The 19,439-nt window shown below is 45.5% G+C and overlaps 1 protein-coding gene and 1 long non-coding RNA gene across 6 annotated transcripts in view; both read right to left on the bottom strand.

Annotated features, from left to right (window-relative positions):
* Positions 1 to 8,687, bottom strand: part of ITPRID2 (ITPR interacting domain containing 2) — a 66,210-nt gene extending 57,523 nt beyond the window's left edge. Inside the window, exons 1-3 of one of the 5 annotated variants that reach the window (XM_083406041.1) lie at positions 7,259 to 8,687; positions 6,366 to 6,628; positions 5,529 to 5,577 (exon numbers count right to left, since the gene is read on the bottom strand). In XM_083406041.1, coding sequence (XP_083262167.1) covers positions 5,529 to 5,577; positions 6,366 to 6,552 — 236 coding nt within the window. In that variant the 5' untranslated portion in view covers positions 6,553 to 6,628; positions 7,259 to 8,687. Of the gene's footprint in view, positions 1 to 5,528; positions 5,578 to 6,365 lie in introns of all 5 variants that reach the window. The other 4 variants (XM_083406043.1, XM_083406040.1, XM_083406044.1 and 1 more) reach the window with 4 other exon arrangements.
* Positions 8,688 to 14,400: 5,713 nt separating this feature from the next.
* Positions 14,401 to 17,122, bottom strand: LOC310665554. Its single transcript, XR_014505519.1, has 2 exons — positions 16,889 to 17,122; positions 14,401 to 14,632 (listed from the first exon to the last, which is right to left on the bottom strand). It is a non-coding gene; the product is annotated as an uncharacterized lncRNA (long non-coding RNA).
* Positions 17,123 to 19,439: the final 2,317 nt, after the last annotated feature.

Below are 19,439 nucleotides of genomic sequence, written 5' to 3'. Positions count from 1 at the left end.
CAACTCCCATCATCCCTAGCTAACAGCACCAGTGGTCAGGGATGATGGGAACTGTAGTCTCAAAACTTCTGGAGGGCCGAGTTTGCCTATGCCTGCACTTGCTATTCAGATAGTTCCTTTGAAGATGCATCAGGAAGACACTAAGTCAGGGATGGCGAACCTGGCACCCTCCTAATGTCATTGGGCTACAATTCCCATCATTCCTGGCCACTAACCATTCTGACTGGAGCTGTTGAACAACAGAAGAACAAGGAGTTCCCCCTGCATCCCTATGCAAATTGTTGGGCATGGAGAAGGTTCTGTATGGATGCTCTGGAGAAAAGCAAAATGCTATCCGAATAACCCTGTGGCAAACGCTCATTTCCCAGAAGTGTCTCACCTCTCCTTTGTTTAATGGGCCTGGGTGGAGAAGACAAGCCTGCTCCTCTATAGGCTATTATTAAGGCACCACCACCAAGAAATAATTCTCTCTCAAACAAGGCACGGCAAAGGTAAACGGCATTTTAAAACCCCCACTTATTTTCATATTCTAGATTAAATAGCCCCTCACAGTATAAATAAATGAGATACACCAGAACTATAATATCCCATGCCTTTGGTGCACTGCAAAAATTAAAAGTAAAGGTAAAGGTACCCCGACCATTAGGTCCAGTCGTGACCGACTCTGGGGTTGCTGCGCTCATCTCACTTTATTGGCCGAGGGAGCCAGAGTACAGCTTCCGGGTCATGTGGCCAGCATGACTAAGCCGCTTCTGGCGAACCAGAGCAGCGCATGGAAACGCCGTTTACCTTCCCGCCGGAGCAGTACCTATTTATCTTCTTGCACTTTGACATGCTTTCGAACTGCTAGGTCGGCAGGAGCAGGGACCGAGCAACGGGAGCTCACCTCATCGTGGGGATTCGAACCACCGACCTTCTGATTGGCAAGTCCTAGGCTCTGTGGTTTAACCCACAGCGCCACCCGTGTCCCAACACTGCAAATATTAAGGCTTTGTTAATCCCAGACCTCTCTGTCGCCAAAGAAATTGTTTGATCATCAGCAACTTTGGATCTATTTGTAGATCTTTGGGTGATTTGTAGCAGATCAGCTAGGATTTCTTATTCCCAGCTGTTTGACAATGGCAAACTCTCTCCCCTGAAATGAAGAAAATCAGTAAGGGGAAAACAACTAGGAGCATTTATCTGTTTTAAACTATAACTGATGTTAGATGTTTTTGACTGTAGCTGCTTTTAGGATATGTTAACTGTTCTACGATGTTTTGGCTTCCTTTGGTTTTAAATTGTGTTATGTTTGCTGCCCTGGGCTCCTTGAGGAGGAAGGGTGGGGTACAACTCCAATGAATAATAAAATTCAATAAATAACAGCATTCTCAGAGAGTGCTGAAAAACCTTTCTCCAGCCGCCTTTTCCACACCTTACAAGAACAAGGTTGGCCAATTCTGAATTCGAAGGAGAAACAATAGTGGAATTTCTAGTTTTGCAAGGCTTCTAGGTTTGACTCTACCTTCCTGGTACCTCCTCAAAGAGTTTCAGATTACCTCTTCAGACTGGAGAACGCAGCGTATCAATCCCTTGTCTCGCTTTAGAGAAATGGTTCCAGACTAAACACCACAGAGGGAAACGATGAGCAATTTTTGATGGCCGTAGCTCAAACCCCCAAATCACATCTAAGCCAAAAGGATGAGGCAGAACAAAGGGGCGGGGCAGGCTGAGAGACATCATTCATTTCCCTGCAGTTTTGGGACAGGGTGAATAGCAGTCAGCATCCACACTCCAGCCCAGAGGAGAATTAAATAATGGTAGTGGCAGGGCTCACCTGCTGATACGGCTACACCTAAAAAGAAAACAGTAAGCTAACTGCTCAGAATGCCCTCTACATCAGAACACTGCAAACAGCCATAACCATAATAACCAGTATCCAAGACAGCTGATTCAGCTGGTTCATCCACAGGCTTCACTCAGCATTCCCTAGTGAGATTTTAATGATGATTTTCACCAAGCAGCAAACCCTCACATTATACTACAATCTGCATTTGAACGTTCCTTCCATTCAAACAGTGTTTGTTATGTTGTACAAGGAGCTGCCATTACAAGCCCACCCTAAGAATGCAGAACCGTGGTTCTTTGGACCCCTGGCTTATAAGAAATTAACTTCAGTTCACATAGGTGTTAAAAATGTTTGGAATGCTGATCATGTCCAATAGAGGAGGAGATCCTTAAGGACAGGGAATGCGATCTATGGGGTGTTCTTGAACCCCAGCACCCCAATTGGCATGGCCAGCGTTCAGGGATGATGGGAACTGTCATTCAACAACACCTGGAGGGCAGAAGATTCTCCATCCCTGGTTTATAGGGTTACAGTTCCTTCTCAAAAACAACAACAAAACGAAAGAAATATAGGAAAACCCAATCGTTGCTTTTCTGTGCTACAGTTTCTGGATCACAACCTCAAACTTGATACACTGTATATGGGAGGGAGTGTCTACGCCACAGCTCTGCTTTGAGTCTTTATCACAGCAAACCACACAGAAGGAAAATGGGAAAGGCAGAAAACGGACTGTGTGTCATTTGGAAGACTGATTGATCTCCACCATCATGCTCAGTAAATCCACTAACTTTAAAGCATTTAAGTTATATAAGTCCATTCATTTCAATGGTCAATTTGGAGTATGATACAAGTTGGATAGGACCCACAGAGGCAGCAAAAAGTATGTTTATGTTACAAATTATGTTACAAGTTACTGTATTTTTTGCTCTGTAAGACTCACTTTTTCCCTCCTAAAAAGTAAGGGGAAATGTGTGTGCGTCTTATGGAGCGAATGCAGGCTGCGCAGCTATCCCAGAAGCCAGAACAGCAAGAGGGATTGCTGCTTTCACTGCACAGCGATCCCTCTTGCTGTTCTGGCTTCTGAGATTCAGAATATTTTTTTTTTCTTGTTTTCCTCCTCCAAAAACTAGGTGCGTCTTGTGGTCTGGTGCGTCTTATAGAGCGAAAAATACAGTAACTGTCACCCCCCTCCCCAAAAATAATAATGCCCTACACAAAAGAATTGCTACACTTATTGTGGCTTATCCTGATCTGCTATGATCATGTTTTTAAAATACTCGTTTTTAATTTTACCTTAAAAACAAAAAAATTATGAAGTACATAGCTAGAGAAAAGGGATATTATAAAAGTCATTTCCATCCCATTCTTCTTCTATGGAACCTTGGGTTAGCATAGATGGGTGTCCATTTATATCCTGCCAAAAACCCTGTGACGTAGATTACATTAAGGAAGTGCAATTGAGAGTGAACCAGTGTTAAGTGACCTATACATTATTCTAATTTAAATTCACCTCTCTGGAAAACTGAATGAAGTGTTGTAAATATCTCCAGATGGTACACTGTGTTACCTAAAACACATTTATCCAGAACAAGGGTTCTCAAACTTTCTAGCCCCAGGGCCCACTTAAGACCGCTGAAAACTCACGAGGCCCACCAAACACAAAATGGTGGGACAGTGGCAGAGCCAGTCACAAAATGGAGGTGGGTGGAGGCAGAGTTTGGCAAAACCAGCTGGCAAATACAGGCATCATGTTCTATTGATATCTAATCTTTGGAAATTGCTACATTCTTTGACACAGCAGTTTCCTTGTGGCAAGGAGTTCCACAGCTCAGCTTTCTTCAACGTAAGTTACAGCCATTTGCTCTGGAGGAATTGTGACTTGGCTTCCCTACTTTAGGCAAAATTTGCTGATTAAGAGGCTTCTTCTTTTCTATTTTCCTTCCCCACCCCACTTGCTTATTAGAGTATTTTTACCCATTTCCTGTCATTTCTTTCCCCAGTTTCCTTTCACATTCCTCTTATACCTTATCCCATACCCCAAAACTGCCAATTTCTTTTATCCCTCCTCCCTGGTCCTGTTACATTCCCTTCTTCCTCCAGCGACAGCATTCCTCTCTTATCTCTCTATTTTCTATTCCCATTTTGTTTATTTGATTATTATTATTACTATTAAATACTAGTCTTGATCTCACTTTCCATTTCCCTTCAGTGCTACCTTTGGCCCTTAGAACAGGGGTCAGCAACCTTTTACAGCCGTGGGCCAGTCCACCGTCCCTCAGACCATGTGGCAGGCCAGACTATATTTTGGGGGGGAAATGAACAAATTCCTATCTCCCACAAACAACCCAGAGATGCATTTTAAATAAAAGCACACATTCTACTCATGTAAAAACACCAGGTGGGCCCCACAAATAACCCAGAGATGCATTTTAAAGAAAAGGACACATTCTACTCATGCAGATTCCCGGACCGTCCATGGGCCAGATTGAGAAGGCGATCGAGCCGCATTCGGCCCCCAGGCCTTAGGTTGGTGACCCCTGCCTTAGAATCATAGAATTGTAGCGTTGGAAGGGACCCCAAGGATCATCTAGTCCAACCCCCTGCAATGCAAGAATCTCAGCTAAAGCAGCCATGACAAATGACCATCCAACCTCTGCTTAAAAACCTCCAAGGAGAGTCCACAACCTCCGGAGGGAGACCGTTCCACTGTCAAACAGCTCCTACTGTCAGAAAGTTCTTCCTGATGTGGAGTCGGAATCTCCTTTCTTACTTCATTCCAAACACATGCACACCCAATTTCTCTGAGTCCTCTGGCTACCTTTACTCAGCATGCAAGGCATTGCTCAAACTGGCATCAATCCAACCAAAAGCCTACGAGATCAGCTAGGAGGCAATGCAAGACAACGAGGAGAAAGTCGCCCATAGCCCACTATGTGAGAAACCCTGATCCAGAAGCTGAATTGGTTTCAACACTCCTCTCTAATAAATAATAAGACTTCAGGCTAAAGCAGGTTTGCAGTTGCAGCAGGAGTGTATTTAAAACTTGTTTACAAACATGGGAGGAAATCCAACCGGTTGCAATGGGGCTTACTTCCCGGTACATCCTAAATGCATTTAAGATCACAGCTGAAATCGCAAAGCCGAGTCAGCATGGAACTTTCCCTTTGTTTCTGGTATGCAGTTATATTTTCAGACAACACCCCGGTCTATGCACTATGGGTTGTGTCTTTACAACAACAGGACCTGCCGTCCCAAAGAACAGCTGCTATTTCCTGAACAACATAATAAACTTTAGCCGAAAGAGCAGTTTGCCATTCATCTCTGTCTCTCGCACACAAAATATTCTGGCCACAGCCGATTCCAGCACAAAATAAAGAGGGCTTGAATTTCCTTATAGATCAGTGAGTTTAAATGCATGCCCAACTTTTGTCTAATTCTATGCAAATTTACTCAGAAGGAAGCCCAAGAAAGCATGCAAAGGATTAAAAGATGGTCGAAACACAGAGAGAAAATCCATTGCAATCCATGTGATTTACTACTAAGACACATTGGGGGGGGGGGGGAGAAGCTAAGGAGAAACCGATTTGCAATTGGTATTTCTAAAAAGCCTCAGGGCCAGAGAGGTTCTAGATATCTTACAAGATTCAGGATGGAGCAGATATATTGAACAACTGCATCATTCTGTACAAGAAGTACTTACCTACAATCTTTAAGCCATATTGCAATCTTTTCATTTGGAATAGAGCCTGCTGAATGGGGAGAGGTGGGAAAGGGCAGAGAGAAACAAAAGGGAAATGGGGAGAAGCAAGAAGTTACCACTGATGAATGATAAAAGTAGCCATTTGCCAGGGCATCTTTCCTGCTGGCTTTCAAAAATCCCACTGAACAAAATGATATGTAAACCAGCTAAGGCACAATATCAACAGTTTCTAGAAGGGAAGCCAACCTCCCAACATTTTCTTTAAAACGTTCAAGGACAAAGCAAAAGTATGAACAAGGGTACAATTGGGATTTTTGCAGGCTAATCCTAAAAACTGTTGTTGTTTTTTTACTAAATTTACAAGCCTACTCAGAAGCACGTCCTACCAAATTAAACAGGGCTGACTCCCTGGTAAATGAGATTAGGATTGCTGCCTAAAAGTTATAATATTGCATTCAACTCAGCCAGTAAACATGCCTAGACCAGCATGGTGAGCTCATTAGGATTTCCTTTCTAGTGAAAAGAAAGTGTGATATTGCAGTAGGAAGAAAGAGCTTCAGAGCTCGGTATGGCAGTTTAGGATAGCAGTCATAAAGTTCAGTTCCACCCACCAACAGTTATTTGGTCATCAGAATAAGATTCCTGTGAAACCTGAAAGGCATTTCTCTATCTTGGCATCAGTTTTTGTGGTCGTCATCAGACACCCAAGCAACAGCCTCTAGCCCACAGATGCTGATGCGACAATCAATCGGTTAACCTTTCAGGTGCCACATGACTCCTCCGAGTGTCTCTTGGGTAGCCAAAGAGAGAGAAAACCATGAGGCTAATAAGACAAACCTCCTTCGGCAGCCAAAGGCAACTTCCCCCCGGCGATCTCCTGCTCCGGCGCCGGCTCAGCTGCCTCTGGAGAGAGCCGCTCCGCCTCCGACGCTTGCCAAGAGTCTCTGCTTTTGGCCCAGGCCTTTCTCCTTTGAGCGACCCCTTGCCACTCGTCGCGCACCGAAGCCACCTCTTCCTCCTCCATCGGGAGCCCTTAGCCGCTTCTCGCTCTCAGTGACTCGCTCGCCGCCCTCACCCGGCTGCTGAAGAACGCCTCCAACCTACAGCAAGGAGGAAAGAAAGAAAAGGTCCGGAGGAGAGCTCGTTTTTGCGCGCGATCGAGTCGAGCTGCGGGAAGCAGCAGCAGCACCACCACCAGCAGGAGCCGTGCGCAATTACGCGCCAAGTCGGTGGCGATGGGCGACTTGTGCAAAAGTTGCGCAGGAGGAAGAGGAGGAGGTGGCTGCGGCAGAATCGCTGGGCGCCCCCGATCTAGCGCATCCGCTCCTCTGGGAGCCACTGGAATCGAGGGGGCCACCCCACAGCTGCCCACCAGCAGCACATCTGGCCACAGGCACCCAGCAGCAACCCCGTCCCCGGCTGCATGACCAAGACGACCCAGCATTTACTCCTCCCCCTCGACTCCCAGGGCTATAAAACAAAAAAATCTTGAAAGCGTGCCTCCGCCTCTCCGGTTGCAACCTAGTAGCAACAAGCAAAGCCGCCGGGGGAGGAGGCAGGAAGGAGGGAAACTGACTCTGCGTTTGGTAGCTCCCGGCCGCTGCGAAATTCTGCAGCCGCCCTTCGCCCGCCAGCGAAGCCGCCCCAAACTTCCCCACGACGCCACCCGAGAGTTGCTGCGCCCGCCGCGCCCGGGACTAGCAAGCAGCCGAGGAATGAAGCGGCATTACCGGCAGAGGCGAAAGCAGGCCCGCCCGAGCCTGATCGGACGCGAAGAGCACGGAAACCGGAGAGTTTATATCATCAATCAGGGTGTTCCTCTCTCTCTCCTGCTGTCTCTCCCCCCCACCACCCCACTTTCCCTGGGGAGGGGATTGCAGGCAGTGCTGGGAGGCAGGATCCGGCTCCTCCTCCTCCAGCGTCCCGGTGGTGACAAGGGGGAAGAGGGCACTTAAGAAGGCGCGGTGTCCTAACCCAGGGGAGGGGAAGCCACGGCTGCCAAGGAGGTCCCCTCCCCCGGGCGCCTCCACCGCGATCAGGAGGAAGGAAGGGACCCTGCCAAATCCCTCCTCACACACCCGCACTCCAAGGACAGCGCGGTACTCACGTCCTCGTCTTCTCCGCCCTCGCTGCTCTCGGGATCAGGAGAACAGCGAGGCGAGCGCGCCTCTCCCCGACTTCCTCATACCGCAGCTGTCGGGAGGAGAGTTTGACTACTGCTCCGGCAGCGGCCCACGTGATGGGGACCCGAGGCGAGAGGCGCGCTCATCTCCTCCTGCTGGCGGTGTCGCTTGAAAAATAAACAAAGCCTGGGGCTGGGACAAGGGTGCTTGTAGTGGCCGGAGGGATCATAGAATTGCAGCGTTGGAAGGCACCGCGAGGGTCACCTAGTCCAAACCGCTGCAATTCAGAAATCTTTTTTTTTACCCATTTGAGCCTCGAACCCACGACCCTGTGATTAAGTCCCACGCTCTCCCGGTTGAGTTGGAAAGGACCACGAGGTTCATCTATTCCAAGCCCCTGCAATGCAGACATCTTTTTTGCCCAATGTGGGGCTCGAACCTGGAATCCTGAGAGTTAAGAGTCTCATGTTCTACCAGCTGAGCTATCCAACGCCTACCTTTCTGTGCTGTACTTTTCCCTGGGTGATTTGACTCCGTTTTCCGCACCCGGGCTTAGTCAGTCACCTGATTCAAACAAAACTGGGGTGGGTGTGTTGCTTATGGACTGATTTGAAGTAGAGTACTTTCCATGGGAGTCTCCGAAAGGGCCAGCCAGAAGATAACATCAAGTAAAAAACGTGATGGTGACATTGCAACAGTAGCCGTGTGACTTGAGTTTCATAGGTGTGACTGGGGTGTAGATGGCTGAAACTTGGCTGTAAAACCTCGGAAAACAACAGTAACCCAGAGTAGACCTGCCGCCATTGAAGCATGAATGGGGAGACCTTCAGCTGGAGACCCAAGCTTGGGAACACTTGTTTTAAACTATTGTAATTCCCCCCCCCCGCTTGGTTTTGGGTTTTTTTGTCTCCCCAACCCTACCCCACATTACAATCAAGCAGTGTAGAAATATTATGAAATAAATAAACTTGTGGGGGTTCTTTGCTTCAGGATTGCCTCATTGGGGTTGTTGTTGATGTTGTTATGTCACACATCTGACTGGGTTGCCATAGTCACTCTGGGCAAATTAAAACATCAAACCGAGGTGGACTTTGAGGTGGAGTTCTTCCTTGTTTTGCCTGCTTTGTGTGGGGGGGGGGGGGAGGTCCTGAGCATTGTTAGTTTTTCATCTATGAAATGAGTACAGTGGTACCTTGTGTTAACTACTTAATTCGTTCCGGAGGTCCGTTCTTAACCTGAAACTGTTCTTAACATGAAGCACCACTTTAGCTAATGGGGCCTCCTGCTGCTGCCGCACCGCTGGAGCACGATTTCTTTTCTCATCCTGAAGCAAAGTTCTTAACCCAAGGTACTATTTCTGGCTTAGCGGAGTCTAAGTGTATGTAACCTGAAGCATCTGTAACCTGAGGTGCCACTGTACTGTATTTTGTGGTGGCTATGACAGTTTCTTAGATTTCCAAAGGTTTCCAAAATGGGGGAGGGGGCAGGGCCCCTGAAATGTCTTAAAGCAGAGGTTTTCAACCTTTTTGGGTGCACGGCTCCCTTGACCAACTACATTCTTTTTGTGGCACCCCTGTGGGGCTCAGGAGTCCAGTTATGCCCCCCCTTGCCTGCAGAGCTGGCAGCCCCTCACCCTTTTTTGAACACCCTCGCTTCTGCAGTGCTATCTCCGCGTTCTCTCCCCTCTCCTTGGGAGTCCTCCGGGCAGCCTGTGCTGCCTCTCGAGTCTCCGAGCTGCCTGCCCCCCCATCCCATAGTGAGGTACCTCCTCACATACCTGGAAAGAGGATGCCTCCAGCCTTAGTGGCCCAACGGAGAATGGTCAAAGGTGAATGTGTGGCCAACACCTTACCTTGGGTGGCAGCAGCAGGTGCTGCCAGGCCTGCATGGTGAAAGGCTCCCTTTCAGCCCTGGGCACTCAGCTCCCAGGCAGGCCTTTGACCCAGCAAGCACAATAAAGGCCAGTGCAATGCCTGCCTCCCACTTGTCTGTCCATTCCCAACCAAAGGGCTGGTGGACTAGCTGGCTGGGCTCCCTCACCCGCTTGCTTACTCTGAGGCTGCCTCAGCTCCTGGCAACCAGCACTCCCTGGCCAGCCCCAGAGGCACCATTTGCCTGGGGAGCTTGTAGCCAGGGCTGCTGCAACAAACAGCTGTGCAAGTCTTTGGGAGGCAGAGGTGCAAGAGGGCATCAGAGGAGGGAGGGAAGGAAGGAGGGACAGAGGCCAGTGTTGCCCACGGCACCCCTGACCAGCATTCAAGGCACCCCAGGGTGCCACGGCACACTGGTTGAAAACCCCTGCCTTGATGCTGCACTCTATGCAACAAAATATCTCAAGCTAGTCTACAGAGCGGTCGACTCCACAAAGAGAACAAATTGATTTATTTTTTTTAAAATAAGGGGGAATGAGTGTCACAGTTTTGCCTGAGTCATTCTGGCTTCTTCTGCATGTTCACTGCTAAGGGCAAAAGTTTGATAATCCTCTTCTGGGTTTTATGTCAGCGCTCCATAAAACTGCTGGCAATGGGAACCTTTCTAGATACTTATTTGAATTCATTTGCGACACTTTTAATATTTCTAAGACTTGCAGTTAAGCAGATTAAAGTAGCTAGTGCTTTCTGAAAAGCCAGATCAGGGCAGAAATGAGGCTTAAGGCCTATGAAGACTTGGTTATAAAAACCAAAGCATATTCTGGCTCAGGAATTCCTCTGCAGTTCGTATTTCTCCCTTCACATCCCAAATAATCAAAATTCAACCACTTACTGATTTATAGGGTTTAGGGGTGTCGTCCGCCCCAATCTACAACGATAGAAATAGGGACAGTTGGGTGGGGACATGAAAACAAATGTGTGCTTCATTTCGCCCTGAGCATGCAAAGGCCCTTCAGCTGTGAGGACTTGGAATTATTTTTCTCTACTTCACCCACACAATAATAGGCCTCGTTTGTGCGTGTTTGCCATCCCCTCACTTTCAGAAGATCCCCAGTCATTTTGCTGGCAGCCTTTCCATAGTTGCTCTGTTTGCAGGGGAAATATGAGAACTATTTAGCTGGCAAGAGACTATTGTGTCACTTCTGTCAGGAAGACAATTGCTTTCATTCAGAGGTGTGGCGAGTGGTGTTTGAGACAACTGACTTCCCCAGTCAACAGCCAGAGGATGAAAGGTTTCGCTGAGGGATCTTCGGTCCTGAGATAATAGGCAGAGTATTCTGCAATTGCTAGCCAAGCACATCCTTAGACAACTGTTACAACATGCATATGTGCAACCACTGAGGAAAATGAAGCAAGCCCAGAAACCCATTTGCCCAATCTAGTACCCTCCATGGACTTTGAGGTACATGATCAGATTCCGTTAGAGAATAAATGCTGCTTACGTCTGACACCTGGGACTTCCAAACCAACACTACCATCATAATATAACTGATTTCTTATGATAAGTCCCAAGTTAAATATCTGACAGTGTCCACAACAACTTGGCAGCAATGAAGATCTATTTCTAACACATACACTCCACCCTAGCAGCTAACCTCTAGAGGCTGAGGTCTTTTCACCCCCCCCCCTAAAATATTTGTGGTGACTGCCCCCCAAAGTTGATGGGCAATGCCATTCAAATGGGGTGTGTGTGGTTGATTGTGTGGGGTGGGGCTTATATTTTATTCAAGTTGGTACCCTTGCACCCCACTGAACCTGGCCCCATGGCTATTATTTAGAAGAAGAAAACCAGGCAAATTCAATGAGGGCAATCATTCCGACTGAGGGGGCAGCCATAGATATTTTAAGAATCCCAAGAGCTAGCAACAACTGCAAAAGGAACCATAGCTATCAACACCGTGAGAGAGAATTCTTATGGCTTTGGATGGGAAATGTATAGAAACGGGTGGGTGTTATGGCAAAACACCCCATTAATCCTTGGAGTGTGTCTCCTGCACGTTGTAGTTCTAGCACTTTCAGAGAACAGAGAGATCCCAGGCAACTAGGGGTAAGAGAGAAAGCTCTGCCTGAGGTGGAGCAGCAAATGGAAACCCCAAATAGGTTCTTAAGACTGCACGTTATTGCGGCAACTGAGACACAAACTCCCACAATTCCTTCCCTCCCTCCCTATAACTAACAGTGTGTTGCCCTTTTGTGACACCCCAAATCTGCTGCCTGGGGTGGTGACCTCACCCTGCCTAGCAGTTCTTCAGCTCATCCATTTAGCCTGAAACCTTCTTAATTCACTGGAATGAACTTGATAATTACTACATCTGTGTTGTACTGCAGCCACTTTGAGTGGCAATACACCCTGCAAGGTTGGGTCCTGGCTTTGAGCAACCTATTTGTTATGTACTGAGCTGAATAGGATCCAGAATTCAGTAGTCTGATTGGTCCACAGGAGCCACCCAATCCAGCTCCAGGTGGAAGTGAATCAGTGACCTGATTGGCCTGCAGGAGCAGCCAATCAGGCTCCTGGATGAAGTGAATCAGCAACCTGATTGGCCTGCAGGAGCAGCACGGAATTAGCCAATCACGCAGGGCCCATTGTGTAAATAATGTATATATAGCTAGATGTTTTGGGGAAAGATCCATTCATTGCTACTATGAGCTGAATAAAGAGCATGAAATTCACACTCGACTCCAAGTATATTTCACTATTTAAATATTCCACTTCAGAATTTGAACGTTTGCTTTTTAATCCTTGGGGATTTGAAAGTTCATTTAGAAACCCTTCGTTTAGAAAAGCATGAGACTGGAATGCAACCAAGAACCGTTATAATTTATAAATAAAATCTGTGTTCCATATTCTGTCTATTTAAACAATTCAAATATTTATTATTATTACTTAATTCTGTTTACAATATCAATACAAATCCTATGGTGCTTACTATTTCAATAATAAACATTTCCTCAATATTCTTTTGATTCCAAACAGTGTCCAAATCTTTTGAAATATCTCAGTTGCCTGACTTCTAGCCTCCCATAACTATATATAACTTCATAATTTTATTCATTACTGTAAAATTCCAGGTCCACTTCAGCCTGTCATCAATTGACAGGGCTGTTGGGCTTTTCTGAGTTTTTTTGCAATCATAATCCAAGCAGCTGCTAACATTTGGAATATTGAAACAATCCCCATCCATTAAATCTAATACTGCACGCACTCATGCAAAATCTGTTCACTTGTAAAGTGCTACCAGACTCTTAGCTTGCCAGAATATAGTCCGGGCCCCCACAAGGTTTGAGGGACAGTGGACTGGCCCCCTGCTGAAAAAGTTTGCTGACCCCTGGACTAATTTGTTACTTTGGGTCTCCTGTTTTCCCAGTCTTCAGCTCAGTTTGCCACATTTTTACAACAGTCTGCACTTTATTTATTTTTTAGTACAGGTGAAAAGTCATCAGTATTTTAGTGTTCATTTTTCCCAGTACAATTTTTATGAATGCATACACACACACAAACACACACATTGTGTGCGTGCGTGCACATCATATATATATATATATATATATATATATATATATATATATATGGAAAAATTTGGTTTACTGCACCTTTTACCTAATTTGTGCTTCCCCAAAGCATACGAGCACCAAAGTGCTGCAATTTTTTTTTTTTTTTTTAAATTCTCACTTCAAAGTTTGCAATGCAGTTTTGGGTTGCAGAACTGCATTGCAAAATTTGAAGTGAGAATTTCAAAAAAATAAATAAAAATGTGGTGCTTTGGTGCCCGTATGGTTTGGGGAAGCACAAATAAGGTAAAAGTCGAAGTAGATCACATTTCTCTCCTGGTTCTGCGTCAACACACAGAGCAGCCACATTCAGAACCAAAAGATTCCTGACATTGCATGTATTCTGTTGGGGCTTGTAAAAACGGAGGAATGAGTTTAACAAGTGGCATGCAGCATGCAGAAGAAGAAGAGGAGAACCTGCTGTGATTAAAATGAAGAAAAATCATAGTTGAGCACCAAGATCCGGGGTGTCTGCTTCTCTGGACTATGGCCAGTACGGCTAATGAATTCAGTATGTTTTACTAATTGAAGTACAAATAATTCTCCTTTTCAGAAAATGAACAATGAGCTCTCCCAGCGCCAAGCAAACTACAAACCTCTAAATGACTCACAAAAGCATTTCAATATTGCATGTGTATAAAAATAGTAACCTGTCTGGCAAGTGAAACCCTAGAAGGATATCATCTAGTCAGTCCAGTCTAGCAGTGGGTCAAGTAGTGGGTCCAGTAGCCTAGTAGTGGGTCAATTGAATCTGTCGGGTGGGAAGTATATTGATCCTGCTCTTGTAAAAATTTCAAGCACTTCTTATGGTCAGAAGAAGAGTTTGGATTTGATATCCCGCTTTATCACTACCCTAAGGAGTCTTAAAGCGGCTAACATTCTCCTTTCCCTTCCTCCCCCACAACAAACACTCTGTGAGGTGAGTGGGGCTGAGAGACTTCAGAGAAGTGTGACTAGCCCAAGGTCACCCAGCAGCTGCATGTGGAGGAGCAGGGAAGTGAACCCAGTTCACCAGATTACGAGTCTACCACTCTTAACCAGTACACCACACTGGCTCTCTAGTGTGGATGACTCATCAGCCTGACCACTGCTAGGGTGTTTATAGTGCTCCTCAAGAACAAGACATGGCATGTGCAACAACTAGTTATTAAATGTTTATTTCCCTTCTTAGGGATACTTAATGATTGCCAAGAGGGACATTCTCTGTACTGTAAAGCCAGGGCACAGCTGGCTCAAGAGGAAGGAGCCAAAGGAATTGCTCCTTAATTGCTCCACAACCACACTCTTCCATGGAACACCCAATAGATTCTGAGACAGCATGAGAGAATTCTCACTTTTCAATCCTCGCCTCTTCTAGATTAAGGTTCTTGACCAAGGATCTCCAAAATCTGGCAAGGAACCAGAACGTCCATCCCTAGGTTCATGTCCTCTTCCCTGTGCCATGCCTACAGAACATTTTTGCAGGGATGTCACTGTGGGACTGGTTGCTGGAATTGACCTGAGATATGGAAAACAGAGTGGCTGGTTTACAAAGAAATACTGTATCCATTTCTGGCATAGTTGGCACGTAGTTACATTGCTTAAACCAAAGCCTATTCGTCTTAGAAGCCTGTACTCAAAGGAGTAATTGGTTGATTTGATTCAGTGTGTAAAATTTAGGCCCCTCTCCCTGCTATGTGGCTATTGTTACCTCATCGTGTTACATTGATAACAAAGAAAAAAAGTCATAAAGGATGGTGCTACTTTGTGGTAAGCTAAAGATGGTGCTACTTTGTAGTAAGCTAAAGATGTTCTACATAGGTTGACCCATTGTGTACTTATCATTAATTGAGGGGGGGGGGAGAGAGAGCGGGAGAGAGAGTGCTATACTATACTTGGGTTTTTTAAAAATAAAATACATTATTGTTTCATTTTTGTATGTACAATTTCAGCATCCTCAAATTCAGGAGGTTAGAACTGTGTAACCTCTGATGAAGTCATTATCTCATGTTTATTACCTGAAAGAAAGTATGAATTAAAAAAAAAAAAATCAGGACCAACCATGGGCGTAGCCAGGATTTTTGTGGGGGGGGGGGAGCAGGCTTTTGTTGCGGGGGGCAGAACTTCAGATTTTTATTTCTTTTTACAGTATTTCTTTTTATTGATTTAGTTGGGGCAGCTGCCCCTGGGACACCCATAGGGCCGACCCACCACTGTTTCTTCCTTCTAATCTTAAAAGTTTATGGATTCACATGCATTGAAAAGCCCTTGATATCTGCTTTTCCTCAAGAGTGTTTTTCTTGCCATGAACATAATACAGTGCTGACATCCTGCGAACAGGGAAGAAAGATCTCCCTTTGGCTCACTCGCTTTCTAATAGGCTAACACAGGCTGCAAAAACCTGCGACTTCTTTCAAGAGATAATAATCAGTTCCTGTGTGAACTGTCCTCGTATCACAACTAGAAAATTCTAATCTGTAGTTGCAAAAAGGCTGGACGAGCTGAATTTATGAGCTCCTGGCTCTGCGGACAAATTGGTTTCACTACATTACAACTATACCTGAAAGAGCAGTGGCCAAGTTTCTTCTAAAGGCATCTGAATCCAGCTGTGGCAGATTCCCAGTGACTGAAAGGCATCTTTGCAGCTTCATAAGCTTGTGATGCCAGCAGCTTTTCTCCATAATAATTATGCCTTATAAGCCTATTTTTAAAATCAGTATGATGAGGAACGATCTTAATATGCAAAGTCCCCTCCCCAACACTATTTTTCTAGAAAAAGAGGCGCCAGAACTCACCATGAACAGCTCCCTTGTTCTCTTATAATGGCAGTGGTGCTGTTATGTACTGAGTTGAATAGGATCCAAAATGCAGCAGTCTGATTGGTCTGCAGGAGCCACCCAATCCAGCTCCAGGTGGAAGTGAATCCACAGCCTGATTGGTCCACAGGAGAATCCTGGAATTAGCCAATCACGTGCAGCCCAATGTGTAAATAATGTATATAAAGCAGATATTTTCGGGGAACATTCATTCCTCCTCACCACTATGAGCTGAATAAAGAGCATGAAATCCACTCTCGACTCCAAGTATATTTCAGGTGCCCACTTGAGAGGGGCCAGAACTGAGTTCCAGTGAGTTCTGGCTGAAAAAATAAAAGCCCTGCCCTTCCTTCTGGCTCCTTATGGGAGAAAGAAGATGGTGGAAGTCAGAGTCTGCCATCCAGTTAAGACCTTTACATTTGAATCTCAGCCCGTCTCCATGTGTGTCTTCCTGCAGAAAATGAGCATGCGAGAAGCAGGGTGGTGACAAATGTTTGTGGCCAGAATGTGGCCGGGCTCTCCTTCAGGTTTTTCCAAGTCCCACCTATACTGATGATTTATCATTACAAACACTGTAATAGATGGACCTTTGGTCTGATCCAGGCCTTTTTCTCTGCCTGAACTTGCTGGAACTCAATTCTGGCCCTTCTCAGGTGGGTGCCATTGCCATTCTAAGAGAATGAGGGAGGTTTCATGGTGAGTTCTGGGACCTCCTTTTCAAGAAAAATAGCCCTGGTCTCATCCAGCAAGACTCCTGACATCCATATGCTCTCCATCTTTGCTCTAGAATCGAGTGACGTGTTTGTCTTTGTAAAACAAACCTTAGTTGGAGGGTACTTTTGCTGCAAAGCAATCCCTGATTAAGATGCCTGCTGTTTACCAGTGTGTTAAGAACTGTGTCCTATCTGACATCTACCTCTCATTAAGAAAAACAACAACAACAGGTGCCAACAATGTACCTGTATATAGGCAATCATCAGATTGGCGTTATGAAGCCAGTATGCTGCAGTCCTGAAGTATTTTCCCCCTCCATCCCTTGACTTGCCAGTTATTGTTTGAAGAATAAGTCCTGAAGACCAATGACGCAAGTGTCTCCTTCTTTTCTTTTCTTTAGCTGAAGTTGGATCTAATCCAACTTCACCTTTTCCCAGCCTCCTGATCCATTCAGACTGTGTACATCAGCCTTTGGAATAAACCTGTTGAAATGGTCCTATGAAGAACACAACAAACACACCAATATCAATGCAGATTCTCTCTCTCTCTCTCTCTCTCTCTCTCTCTCTCTCTCTCTCTCCCCGGGGGTATTATCTGATTGTGTGGCTTGTTTAAACAGTTAAGACTCGGAGCTTTCTCCTAGCCATGGGAATGAAGAGTTCCAGAGTATGTCATCTCGTTGACTTTTTATTTATCCAGAACACTTCTGTGCCACCCATTCATGATCTCTCTCCCAGGACAGATTGCAAAGCAAATTTAAAATGATAAAAAGCAACAAGGAAAACCTAACAGGAATACAAAAATCTCTATATACAACAACAACAACAACAACAACAACAACAAGGCAAATTATATAATAAATCCACAGGTATATAAAGGTATATAAGAAGTAATTATAAAGCCAGGGAAAACAGAAAATATAACAGAGTTGGCAATGGGTATGCTTCAATGGGGTGGGAATTCCATAACTAGGGCATCACAGCTGAAATATCTTACTCCCTAGTCATCACCTGCCTGATCTTTAATGACAGGGTACCCAGAGAGGGCCCACAGTAGGCTTATCTTATCACCTGGGCGGGTACGAGATGTGGGAACAGGTGTTCTTCAATGACATTGGGTCTTAACTTGGATCATTTCCTGGAGCTCTGTGGTTCTTTAATGGAACTGTCAACATAGCATGCTCTACTATCATTTAAAATGATGGTCCCAAGTCTCTGGATGAAAAATAGTTCACCCAAGAGCCCTTTGGATGCTCCTTGTAGCTCCTCCTTCATGTCTCTTCAAGCTCTGATTCACCACCTGAATCAGAGGAGCTAAAACATTTTTACTTATGCAGGGATTCAGAGGTAGCCCTGCCAAGAGGCAAGGTGCGGCAATTTGCTTCAGGTGAGCTATTCTTGGTGCCATTAGGGGAGGCAAAGAGGGAGATGGTGAGAGATGACAGACATGGGCCACAAACTATGGGTCCCTTTTCCAGTGGAGGGCAAACCCACCTTGGATTTCCTGCAGCTGTGTTTCCTGCTTTCTACCCCCTGAGTCTGCTTCCCATGCCCTCCTTTTATCTTCCTATGCCACATTAGCCCCCTGCCCTGAATGTGGTGCCAATCAAACCGGGTGTCAGGTTCAGACATGTGGTCACAGGACCAAGGCACTTTCTCTCCTGATCTTTCTGACCTCCTTTAATCCATAGAAGTGAATGTGAGCAAAGTTTAGCCATAAGGAGAAAGTGGGCCAAATAAACTCAACTGCCATCTCACGTAAGTACTAGATTAGGAAAAGGCAAAAAGGGAAAAGGAGCAAGGAATGAATCACCTGAATGAATGCAAACACCTCTGCACAGCAAGAGCAGAAGGTCCTGAGCACCCAATTTGGCTTGGAATTTAGCCATCTCAGTGCAATGAAAAGGAAAGAGCATGTCACTATGCAACAGGCTTCTGGAATCCCAGGACAAAGCCTACACCTCCCCACTGTTTGCAAATAACATGCCTCTATATACACATGAGAACCCAATGTTTGCATAAAACCACTGGCAAGGTGCACGGTCTGCTGATAGCAAATTGTAGCGGCATCGCCAATTTTCTAACAGGCCCTGCATCCACTGTCTTCCCGCCCATCTGCACCACCAATGTGCTTCTTCTGCACAAGGCTATCTTTGTGTGAGAAGTTTTAAAAGATGCAGCTCTGACTCATTGTCTACTTAATGAGTCAGCTGTTTCTAACAGTTTGCTATGACTCCAAGGAAATGTACTGCTGTGGGCGTGAAGCAATTCCCTTGCCTTTCAAATTTAATTATTTTTTTTTTTGTATATATAGTTTAGCAGCCTCGGCCTTCACAGGACTGCACTCAGGGTCGTGCACGTTCCTTCAGCAACCCATAGTGTCTTTTTGACAGTGAGGGGCATTTTATAAACTTGCACCTTGGTATGCTAGTAAACTGTTATAACCAGGGTTGAAGAATCTGTGGGTCACCAAAGGTTGTTGGACTCCAACTCCCATCATCCCCAGCAGCATGGTCAATAGTCGGGAATGATGGGAGTTGTTGTCCAATAATGTAAGGAGGTCCACAGGCTCCCCATCACTTTGTTACATGTTTGTGAGGACTTCTCCCTAGCACCCACAATTTTAACGATAATCTAATTCTGCTCATCTGCCATTTTAACCATTTTGTTTTAAGTTTATTACTTTGTTATACCTCTTTATTTGCAGTTTGCATGAGAGGATTGTGGAGGCCCTAATTCTACCTCAAGATGGTGCATGATGGTGCATTAAAACAAGGAGTTCCATTATGTACAAAAT

Source organism: Podarcis tiliguerta (assembly GCF_965153285.1).
Source record: "Podarcis tiliguerta genome assembly, chromosome: 1".
In the NCBI taxonomy this organism is placed as follows: domain Eukaryota; kingdom Metazoa; phylum Chordata; class Lepidosauria; order Squamata; family Lacertidae; genus Podarcis; species Podarcis tiliguerta.
The sequence above is the reverse complement of the archived record's forward strand: the minus strand, read 5'-3'. Positions and strand labels throughout refer to the sequence as shown.